The 12,470-nt window shown below is 44.3% G+C and overlaps 1 protein-coding gene across 1 annotated transcript in view; it reads right to left on the bottom strand.

The window, feature by feature from the left end:
- nes (lysophosphatidylcholine acyltransferase 3 protein nessy) overlaps positions 1-12,470 on the bottom strand; it is a 281,768-nt gene that overhangs the window by 107,938 nt on the left and 161,360 nt on the right. The window contains exon 6 of the mRNA XM_065426665.2: positions 6,706-6,813. Within this exon, the coding sequence (XP_065282737.1) occupies positions 6,706-6,813 (108 nt within the window). The remainder of the gene's footprint in view (positions 1-6,705; positions 6,814-12,470) is intronic.

The following is a 12,470-nucleotide window of genomic DNA, read 5'->3' on the forward strand; positions in this document are numbered from 1 at the left end:
CGTAATTCTGAGCTCAATAGTCTAGGTTTTCTGGTTCGACTACTCACGTGTGATATAATCACAATGCCTGTACAAAATGGAACAAATCACACACTGGAGAAAGAGGAAACCATCCTTTGCAAGCACATGTTACACTCCAGTACTCTCCCAATACCTGTCGTTCACACATAGGCCTAATGGTGCTTGCGTCTAGTGAGAGTGGAGCCACATCTTCCATACATTCCATACACTTGCTCCTGTTTACAGCAATCCCTTTTTGTTGGCGACTCAGGCCAAGTCTTCCTGCACAGCCTACCCAATTTGTTTGGTGCTCAAAGAACAACCTCTGCATGTTGCACAATTTTGTGCAGGTATGGGATGACCCTTTGCCGAGGTTGCTGATCTGAGCCTTCCGCCCTGCTCTGAAAAATCCTTTTAATAAGTTTTCAGAAAACAACACTGGCAGTGTATAGCCTGTTTTGGTCAAGCACCCCATTTACTGCCAAAAGTCCCTCCAGCACAAAATGATGGTATTGTGCTAGCAGAATTTTTTCAGTGATTTATCAAAACATTGGTCAAGAAAAATGGTAAACAATGTTATGGTTCGTGAGCTGAGGGAGCATAATTACATTTGCAGGGTGTCTACCAAGTTGACATTTCCATATTCTCCGAGTTTTCCAGGTTTTTCCTGAGTGCCTTTGCAAAGTTCCGTGAGTGATACAGAACTTTGTTTTACATCAAGACAGGCTGACACCTAGTTGTCCGATGCTGTCACTCTAGTAAGCATGCTAAAAATTAAAGAAAAAACTTATTCCAGTTTGAATAGTAAGGAGTAGCATTTATTTTATTCAAAAATAAATCAGAAGAGAGGAGTTAGTAAAATGCACAGCGAAAAAAATATATGCAAAATAAAAATGATAAAACTAATTGCAAATCGAGTCGAACATTCTCAAATATGAATAAAAAGGAGACGCATACAGAAACAAATATTTTCGAATATGAGATATTTTTATCAATTGATAACAAGTGCATTGAGGCCCGACCTTTGTCACAAGTGAGATGCTCTCTCAACAGCTGGTGCGTCAACCTCAACTGTCCTGACGTACTCTCAGCTCGCGCACAGTGCCTCAATGTTGCATTTCACTGCTTTGAAGAGTTTATTTTGGTTTGGATGAGGGACACCTGCATCTCGGCATCAGCCAACACATCGTTTTTTGGCTCCTTGAAAGAAGCGGCATCATGCTTCCTTTCCCGTTCATTCCTCAATACCTATGTTTTTTCTGTTCTCGTCCTCCTTCCACCACGCGTCTGCCCCATGGACCATTTGAAGCATTTTCTTCGTCAGTTGTACAGTCAACGTCCACATTCTTGGACTCCCTAGGGTCCGCGAAAACGTTTGCAAAATCGGGCAGTTCGAGGAAATGAATGCATGTATTTTACTGCCGTTAAGGGCTCAAATCGCCACAGGCACATCCGAAAAGGCCTATCTGTGCACTATTAGGCATATCGGCGCTGTGACAGGAGATGGCGGGTGGATGCGCGTATAGTTAAGGAATAGATACTGTGTCACGTGACAATTGGCCCTACCCACGATTGTTATGTTTCACTGCAAGACTTTAATGTATGTTTCACTGTGTAACATTTCCGTATTGAAGCGAAGCTGACTCTCAGGAACCAGCATTATGTAACGCGCCGGGCTTTCCGAGCTTCGAAGCCAATCGTGAGGACCACAAAGACAGAGTCGGTGCCATTGCTTATAGCGGTAATTCTTTCAATGAAAAACACGGCGCCAAACGGCAAGAAGCAAACCTTGAAGCAGCTAGGCCTAGCGTTTACCGCAGCGGCGAGGTAATCAAAACGGCAGCAGTGGTGGCTTTGATACCTGCGGTCACAGCAAGAAGTCCGGAAAATCAGATGGTGAAGGGTTCTTGCGTTCAAAATTTCAGACATTCTTATACATTGACTCCATGGGGTACGAGGTGGTGCCGCGAAGCCGTCCGAATTATCGGGCCTCCAGAAAGTCGGTCGTTGACTGTACACTGGCAACTCCTCCAGCCGACGACACGGCATCAAAAGACCTATTCGTTACGATCCCTCTTTGTTACGCGAGCCAGCATTACCGCAACTTTAATTCCCTTTCAATAGAATTAAAGCTAATTTTCCCTGATGTAAGCGCAAATTCCCTGCGTTTTCCTTGACAATTTCCAGAATATTCAAATTCCCTGAGAACTCCCGGTTTTTCCGGTTGGTAGACACCCTGATTTAACACACAGGAAGGGTGGCTCTCACAATCGAACCCACTTATAACGACACCGGTTTTAATAATATATCGGTAATAACAACGAAAAGCTGCTGCACCATCAACTTTTGCATGTTTTCTATGGGGAATGGCACATTATCGGCTATAACGATGAAGTCTGGCTGCTGTGTCTCCATGCCGAAAGCTATGGAATGCAAAATCCTTGATAAGAAACAAAATGTGAGATGCGAGCTGCTACACGATCGCCGGCCACCCTAACTGCTGCCGTGCACTTCTTTCCATGAGATATGTAAGCCAGCCCCGAGTGGATCTCTCCCATCGCCCTTCCACCCCTCCGAACACAAACAGGCTGCACCCATAGCTCTGTGCCACGCCGCCGTCCGAACACAAATGGACCATGCCAACTGTGCTACCTGTGCTGCTCCCAGATTGCTCGCTGGGCCCTCACAGTTGGTTCTTCATTCTATGGCCCTCACCCTGTGCAATTATGCTAACGAATCAAGTCACTCGTGCTTGTCTTTGTTCGTTGCATCGAAGTTGTTCCTGGCCACGTTGTTTCTCAGCTTCGTTTGAATCGTCGCTGAAATGGAAGATGGCTGATTTGCCCGCTGATCATCAGCAACGCACGACATTGCTGGTGAAAAAAAAAGTGCACTGCTATAGATTTGGAATCGAAGTGCTTCTAACAGATGAGGCAATCGTCGTGAACATGCTTGCATCAGACAGCGACAGTAGCGACCCCGATGGCAGCGCTGACATGGTAGGGCAGGCTGCCTCAACATTGTCCCTGCAGTAGGTCCTGTAGATGATTCTGTCCAACTGGGCTTGTTTTCGTGAGGGACCTTCTGCTTACCTATGTGGAGCATCTGGGTGCCTTGGAGAAGGATGTCCGCACGCTTCGCATAAAGCAAGTAAGGCTGATGGACATGCGGTTTTCTTGTGCAAGCCAGAGGGGAGTATGCGTTGAGATGCTTGTGGCAATCACATCCCAGCATTTCTTCTGGATTTCTCAAGCTGTGATGCTGTCGTGGCAGCCTTCCCACATTATTTAAAAAGCGCCTTTTGGGGCCACCAAAGCGATGCCTCAGCAGAGCTCGTATGTCACTTGCCGCCCGTGACCCCTCTTTGCAGTTGTTATAGCAGTGCCATTCTTGAACGTCAACAGCCATGTATTGTTAACAACAGGCAATTGGAACGTGGAGAAAGCAGAGTGAAACAGTTAAACGAGTCAACATGATCAGAAGCCGCATGGAGGAAAGTGGTGGGGAGGAGACCTGGCCTCCCGGCCATTGTAGTTTTCTCGGAACAGCTACGCCATCCCCCTATTTTCAATTTTTTCCCGCAACCCGGTTATAACAATTATCGGTTGTAACAATGGAATTTTTGTGGCATTTGAATATTGTTATAGGTGGGTTCGACTGTAGTCGCATGTGATTACTCACCACTATTTGATGAATGCCCCAATTCAGTAATACAGACATAGAGATCATTTCACATGCAAGTCAGTTGAGGCAGAAAAGATAACCCAATACCCCTTGCATAGCCTTCACTAAGAAAAAGCTCGACTAGTTTCAGAACATGTGCTGATGGTAGGATCCATCTATGTGTTGGCTTTCATCATTGGATAATGGCATACGGTGAGTGTATATTTGAAGAACTCTACAGTGCAAAACACAACTAATTTGTCTTCTCCAGCCGAAATGCCAAAATTCTTTGTTTTGTTTGTCCATATGAATTTCTTGAAATAATTTTACAGGTGCCAGGAACTCTCTGTTTTCATTATATCGTATATACTTCCATAATTAACACACTTTTTCCCCAAAAGGTCGAAGCAAGGTTGGGGGTGCATCTATTAAGCAGGGTAAATTTTATGGGGGCTTTCTCGAAACAGCAAAAATTGAAAAGTAAGAAGTTGACAATTTCAAAAATGCTTTAGATAACTTATCTCTGAGGTAAAAATACACATACACTATTTTCAAACCATAACAGTGTTCTAACACGAAAACAGATTTATCGTGCAGGTCTCTGGCCGCTTCATCCAGCTCGCAGATACCAAGGAGGTTATATACTTGAACTTCTGGAGTAGCCGTGGCTCTGCAGAAGGAAAGCCAGTTGCTGCCACCTTGCTAGAGGCAAGAAGCCTAAACCACCGTCGTTGTAGAGCCCGGAGAATGTTCACAGTGCTTATAGGCTATGCGGCTTTGCAACAGTGTTTAACAAGTTGACATTTCTAAATTCCCTGAGTTTTCCAGGTTTTCCCTGAGTGCCTTTGCAAATTTCCCTGAGCGATGCAGAACCATGTTTTATGTCAAGACGGGAAACCTTGTCGCCTGATGCTGTCACTCTCTAGTAAGCATGTGAAAAATTTAAAAAGAGACCTACTTAATCCAGTTTGAATACTAAGGAATGTTTATGTGTTTATGTTATTCAAAAAGAGAATAGAAGAGAGGGGTTAGTAAATGGCACAGCAAATAAAATGTTTTCAAAAATAATTGCAAATCAAGTCGGGCATTCTCAAATACGAATAAAAAGGAGATGCATACAGAAGCAAGTATTTTCGAATATGAGCTATTTCTATCAGCCGATAGCAAGCTCAGTGGTATGAGGCCCAAACTTTGTCATAATTGAGATTCTCTCGCGACAGCTCGTAAGTCAACCTCAACTGTCCTGACATACTCTGAGCCCGCGTACGACGCCTCAGTGTTGTGCTTCACTGCTTTAAAGTTTATTTTGGTTTGTATAAGGGACACCTGCATTTCAGCGTCAACCAAAACTTTGTTTTTTGAGCTCAAGCTCCTTCAACATGGCTGCAGCACGCTTCCTTTCCTGTTCATTCTTGAATAGGTCCTTTCTGTTCTCGTCCACTTTACGCTGCACCTTTGCCATACGGACCATTTGAAGTATCTTCTTGGTCCCTAGGGGCCACGAAAACGTCCAAAAAATCGGCCAGTTGGAAAAAATCAATGCATGTCTTTTACTGTCCTTTAGGGCTCAAACTGCCACAGGCACATTCAAAAAAAGCTCTGAAGGCTTGTCGGTACACTCATCAGGCATATTGGCACTCGTACTGTGACAGGAATACCGGGTGCACATGTGATATTAAGGAATACATACTGTGTCCCGTGGCAATTGCCACTACCCACGCTTGTTATGCTTCGCCACAATACTTTTGTGTATGCCTCACCAAGTAACATTTCTGTACATAGGCGAAGCTGACTTTCGGGAACCGGTGTTATGTAACGCACAGTGCTCTCTGAGCTTTGAATCCAATCGCGAGGACCGCAAAGGCAGACTCAATGCCATTGCTGACAGCGGCGAATTCTTTCAATGAAGAACACGGTGCCCAATGGCAAGAAGCTTAATAGCGAACGTCTAAGCAGTTAAGCCTAGCGTTGCCGCAGTGGTGGCTACGGCTTCCAGCGGATCTGCGTGCGAGAGCGCCAGTTCGAGGTGGCGAGGTAATCAAAATGGCAGTGGTGGTGGCTTTGATTAATGCCGTTTTGGACCTGCGGTCACGGCAGAAACTCTGGAAAATCGGACGGCAAAGGGTTGTTGCTTGCGAAATTTCAGATGTTCTGATACAGTGATTCCTTGGGGTACGTGGTGGTGCCGCGAAACCGTCCGAATTATCGGGCATCCAGAAAGTCGGTCGTTGACTGTACACTGGCAACTCCTCTAGCCGACGAAAGGCCGTCAAAGACGATTCATTACGATTGCTGTCTGTTACTCGAGCCAGCATTACCGCAACTTTCGTTCCCTTTCAACAAGTCTACAGCTAATTTTCCCTGATAGAGGCACAAATTCCATGAGTTTTCCCTGACTACTCAAAATCCCCAGGAATTCCCGGTTTTCCCATTTGGTAGACACCTTGAAAATACAATTACAGAAACCTTGCAGCACTTGTATCATGCCAAGAAAAAGACTTAGTTTAAAAGAAAATTGTGTCTGAAGAGCCCACGTACCTTTAGCACAATTGAAATAACCCACCCCCAAGCAGGGAATGGCAACACTATGCTGCATATTCCATCACCACCCTTTACTAGAACAGCACCCGACAGATGGCACAACGGTTTTATGTACAAAACAGAAACACACTGCCATGGAGAAACCAAGTCGAGACAGAGCATTGCATATGCCGCTGCAGCTGCCAAAAAAGTTTCAAGCACAAATGACGCATGGTGACATGATGGTGTCTATCTGACAAAAGGTGCGTACTACAACACAAACATGGAAATGTCATTTACACTGAAATGGTTAAAAGACGCAAAAAACGAAGCTCGTAATTTTTATTAACATTTACTACGCTATTACTGCCAAAATATAAGAAAATGCTGTGAAATCTATGACGCAACACTGGCAGTGGTGCTGAGGTTCTGGAACAAAATTTTTAAAAAAAGGGAGAGAAGTACGGCCTTGTTTTCCTGTTATAGTAATTTCGCCATTTGAAAGAATACCTTATTACTGACCTGTGGGCCAACGAGGAACCCGCCAAAGAAGTAGGAGTGCCCCATGACCTCGAGAAAAGTTGGCACATTGGCGAGGGCAGTGCGCTTCTGGTCGTGCGGCAGCGTCTCCTGCAGACAGGCACACACACACACTTTGCAATTCCAGCCCCACACATTCTTCTCCTGGTGCTACAGAAAAAGAAGCCACCAAAAGCCAAATAGAAAACACCATGAGTTGCAGGCCAATTTCACAGACCTGTAGACTCGTACTGAGCATAAAACAAAAGCAGAACACAAATGTCACAGCTACCCCCATGCATAAACAACACATTCTGCATCACACATAAAACTGAATGGCCGCAAAAGGGAATGCAGAGGTACCGCAGGTCTGCAAGCAAGCATGCTACCCATTCCTAATAAAACCAAACAGAATGCCTGCTAATGTAAACCGTGCTTAAGCTGTCTCATTGGAAAGCACTCATAATGAAGATGAAGCACATGATTTCAGCTTGAAGGAAGGTGTGTGGGACTGGGAAAGTTGGTAACCAATTATAAAAAACATATACAAGCAGAGGGAAGACTAACGGGTTGAAAATGTCTGGCTATGCTGTATGGTTGGAGGTGTCTGTTTTACCAGAGACTGCGCAACCTGTTCAAACCAAGGTCTCTATACACAACAGTGTTTTACAATAGTATGTATACAACATTTGCAGCCCTAGCAAGCATCAAGAGATTTAGTCACATCTTGTCCATGGGACATCGGTGATGCAATCAATATCATTAGAATTAGTGGTACCCCGTAGAAATGCAAGACATAAGGGGGGGACATGGCTTTCGCACTGAAAAAAAAAATGGCCAAGTCAATTTTTTGAAAATGACACCTTAAGTTTCTATAACACTTTCTCCATTTGATTCTGAAATATCTCCAATGAAAAGCATGTAGAAGTGGTCTAAAAGTTTGTGTCAGCCAAGCTGGCAAAAATTTGCCCGAAAATTGGAAAAAAAATAATGCTTTTCAAGCCTCGCCACCTCCGCAATGGCACAGCCAAATGCCGCCATCTAGATCTCGTCAGATTTCTCCACCTTCAGTGATCTCCAGAGACAAAACACAAAGCAAAAATGTTTGAAAGTTGCTAGAGGGAACTCTGGCATTGCAATCATTCATAATATGATGGTTTCAGCTTTCTGCTTGTGGTTTCGTTTATTACACTTTATCTGCCTTCATTGGCCTACTAAATTTCAAAGCAATCTATACAACACGCATAATCACTACTAATTGCAGTGATCCTCACTGTTGAGGTGGCCAAATCAACATGCACTGAGCGTTTCATCAGACTGGCTTGCCCGAAAAATTCTCAAGGGGGTTCATGCTGTTTGTCGATGCATCACCCTTGGTACAATGGTTTCAATATCGGGCTTGAGTGCTAGAAGTCCTGCATTCAAATTCTGCGGTTATAAATTTTATTATGTGTATTTCATTCTTTACAATGCAATGCTAAATTGGAAAGGATGAGTTTTCCAAGTCGCGAAGCAATTTTAAAACCAGAAGGACCAAATTTAGGCAAACCCATCTGCTAGCCATCATTCCCATGCTGGCTTAACTACCCTGCCTGCAGCTCCCATAGACACTAGCCCTCCAGTTCCCTCCGGCATGAAACTCAAGGTTCTGAGGTCTCCAGACCGACCACATCTGCCACTTGGCGCCAGCACACTTCACTGCTGGTCAGGCGCTTGCTCTGCAGGGGCATCATCTGCTCCTTGTGCCTCGCGGCTTCTCCACAACTATGTCAAAATGGGCGCAACACAGTCCTGCGTTCACACTCGTTCAGTTATCACGGATCGGCATGCTACTGCGCATTAATTTGGCAGTCATGAGTGCAAGTCTGTTATGGCAAAAAAAAGAAAAGCTAAATCAGCAGATTACACAGAGCATCACAGACACCGCAGAAGCCCAAACGATCCTTTCATTACCAGACGTCTCAGACCCACAAGCACATCTTGCACCAGCTCCTCAGACTCGCAACAAAACATTTTGCGTATCAGGACCTCGGACTGTGCTACCAAGCGCATCAAGCGCATAGTTCTCAGACCCTGCGACGAAGCACATAGTGCGCCGACTACTCATACCCAGTAACGACGCCCATCGGGTGCCGATTCCTCGGACCTGTGACCAAGCCCATCAGGCATCGAAGTCTTGGAACCTATGGCCCGTGCAACACCACGTGCTGACTCCTCAAACCCGTGGCTAAACATTTCACACATCTGCACCTCAATCTGCACGACCAAGAACATCACGCACCGGCTCCACAGACCCCACGACTCTCACTTTTGCCATTATTTCGTTAAGGGCCCTACACTTCGGGCATTACATAAGGGGTGGTAGAAACACAAAATCACAATTTATGAGGACGACCAAGTTGTAAAAAACATTGTGACTGCATCAATGGAGGTTGATGGAGTAGTCATAGCTGGGATGCTGTATGAAAGGCCGTCCCAGCTGGTTGCTGCACAAAAAGAAGAATGATGAAAAGATGACAGTAGGCGCATGAGGACAAGCGATGCTAAGAGCAATCTGTGAGAAGTGATATGCATGAAGGTGGTGATATGTAAAGGGGACGACTTGAGGGGGCCATATAAAAACATGAAATAACAACAGGCTTGCAATACAATGGCGACAAAAAAGAGACTGCAAGCTAGATTCTACATTCAATGAACATATGCCGGCTTCATAAGAGTATGATGAATGTATAATCATAGTAGCTCGGTTCTGAACAAAATCAATCGCATTAATGAGGTGTTCGTGGTGAGGGTTCCAGATGGCTTCAGAGTACTCGAGCTTGGGCCTGATAGGGATCATTTCAGCTAACAACTTCATGTGGTGGGGATGTGAGACAAACAATGTTTCAAGAACCTCAAAGTCCTGTTTTCAGGTAAGATTATGTTAGTTACACGCGAACGCCAGTCAAAATCAGAAGAAATTGTCCCGCCTAAGCACTAGTAAAAGTTAATGGCTTCTATGGGTACAACAGGAACTATGTTGAAAAATTTTGGGTTATGATGGCAGGAAATTTATATTACTTTGCATCTGTTTGGGATTAGAACCATTAGATAATGGCTTCACTGGTTTGGAATATTGTTTATGTCATCTTGCAAAGATATATTGTCATTAACATTCAAACTGGTTGGTAAATAACACAGTGGTGAGCAAACATATGAACTTTACAGGCAACATGCAGAGGTGGGTCATTACATACACTAAAAAAAGAGGGCCTAGTACGGAACCTTGGAGGACACCTGTGGTTACAGCAAGTTGATTTTACACCGTGTTATTAACATGCATGCGGTGCGAGCGATTTGTCAGTAATCATTTTATCCATGCTACGACGTCAAGATGCAAGTTGACCAGTGGAGGACTAGTGCAGGAAAGCCTGCGCATACGACGATGTTTATTTACTTGCTACACGTGGTACAGGCAACATGCCAAGAGAGCTTTTCAACGAATTGCTAATTGACAAGTGCAGAATACGTACTTTTAAAATAAAAATTTGAGAGGCAGGGACAAAGCAATGCTTACGTTGGTAGTCGCAAACTACCGAAGCTGGCTGAAAGTCCCGTGTTTTTTGCCAGCAACATTGCTATTCGCAGCGGCGGAAAATGCGCAGCGGCAATGCATGTGAAACGAAACCTCGTGAAAAGCTTCTCGCTCCATTCGCTCAATCGCTTGCATGTGAAAATGGCTTAAAGCTAAGAAGCCTTACTCTTCCTGGCCCTTTGGCGCCGTCTACAAAGGTCTTCCCATGTCTGATTTTGAATGTCTTTGCGCTTTGCACTCATGCTAACAGTTGCCACACAAGCGAAGCGTAACATTAGCTATGGTGCAAATTAACGTCTATGCTGAACAGTTTCTGTGAACAATTTCTTTTTTAAAACCTGTATCAGGATTTTGGTTGAATAGTCTGATCGCATCATCGCGTATCCTGTCATTGTATTTTTCGTTATTTCTATTTGTTACTTATACCAAGCGTACTGCTACTAATCATTTCATGTATTATTCTACTGGCGTTTTAGTATTTTCCGTTGTATAAACTACTTGATTGTGCTTCTTTTGTATTTATATGTATGCCCTCCTTGCAACGATCTCTTGTGAGATCGGCAGTATTCCTAAAAGAATGAATAAACGCTATGCGACTTCCATTCCCCTGCTTGAGTGCATTCAATCTGCGCTCTTTCCCCTGCAGAAAAGGATATATTTTTCCACCCTTGGCCCACCTAACGTGGATTCAGCGGAATAGCCATTCGCACAATAAATGCCGAGAACACGAAAAAACTGTATAAACTACAGCAATGTGGTACGTGCAAGTTTCGAAAGGCTGGAGAAAGCGACCTGGCTTCAAATCACTTCCGACCAGCAGCAGACAGCCAACACAACAAAAGAAGAAAAAACGAAGTAACGCAGATATTCTGCCGAAACGCACTAAAATCACTTGCTTCGGGCAGGTTGACAGTGCTCTCTCATTGTTTCTCAAGTATTACACAATATAAAATATGATAAAAGCACATGCACAAACAGCAGAACTTATCATTTAATGCCTCAACTTGCGTAACTCCGTGAAGCTGCTCTACGCCTCCCAAGCACTGAAACTAGGAGGGCAAGTGTTAAGTGACGAGAGGAAGCCTGCAAGGTGTTTGGGATGAGGAGATATATCACTACGCTTAGTTTTTTCAGTCCTGCAGAAACTAGTTAATAGGAACATTTTGCTGATTTTATTTCACTTTGCTACCAAAGCAGTTTTGGGGGGAAATATTACAAACATGGTGAACAGCCCAAAATACCTGTAATCATAGAATTTACACCAGTAGCCACGTCGAACTGAGCAAAATAGAATCCGTTGGCTTTTTTGTTAGTGCCATTGTTTGAGACTATTCTTGTGTTTCTGGCAAGCGTCAGTGTATTTGAAAAAGCAGCACTGCTAAGCTCGAGGACAACAGGTTCGATCCCCGGCCGCGGCGGCCACATTTTAATGGCGGCGGAACGCCAGAACCCCAGATGTTCAAAGTTAATCTGGAGTCCGCCACTGCACCATGCCTCTCAAACATATCGTAGTTTTGAAAAGTAAAACCCCGGAAATTATTCTGAGAAGTTTGCTGAATCATGCGTAATGCATACACCATAAAGGCAAAGTACTCTGTAAAGTTCTAGTGGCGTGCTCGTCAGCCTGAGTCGTGAAGATGGCTATTTGTTCTTGTTCCTCGCGGGGGCACAGAAAATCCAGAGTTGGCATCTGTCAGCCGTGAGCGAAAATTTCCATTAAAGGCAATAAATAAATAGACGTTAACCTGAAAATAAAATTGCGGGCCAGAGATTCGACCCCAGGAACTATAGGTTGCGAGACCAGCACGTGAACCCATTCAGCCACTGTCTTGTTTCTTTCTTTATTGCCGAATTCTTATTCTTATTGCCGAATATTTATTGCCACTGTCACTCGATGGTGCATACGCTCTTAAATGGGGTTTTATATGAAGAAGTTTGGACGCGGCATTGCAAGTGCCTTCGATGCTGCGTCCACTTTCTCTTCGACAGGGTCCTGACAATAACAGCCTCCCATGATTTCCGATGCAGACGTAGCATGTTTAGGCTATCGTGCTCCACTCTTGATGGGAACTTTACACGCCTTCAATTGTTGTTTTAGCTGTGATATACAGTACTCATCCATGTTAATACTCATGTCTACTCACGCTCACTCACTCACGTTCGTATTCACGTCTATGAACATTCCTGAACACTT

This window comes from Dermacentor albipictus, chromosome 2 (genome assembly GCF_038994185.2).
Source record: "Dermacentor albipictus isolate Rhodes 1998 colony chromosome 2, USDA_Dalb.pri_finalv2, whole genome shotgun sequence".
Lineage (NCBI taxonomy): Eukaryota > Metazoa > Arthropoda > Arachnida > Ixodida > Ixodidae > Dermacentor > Dermacentor albipictus.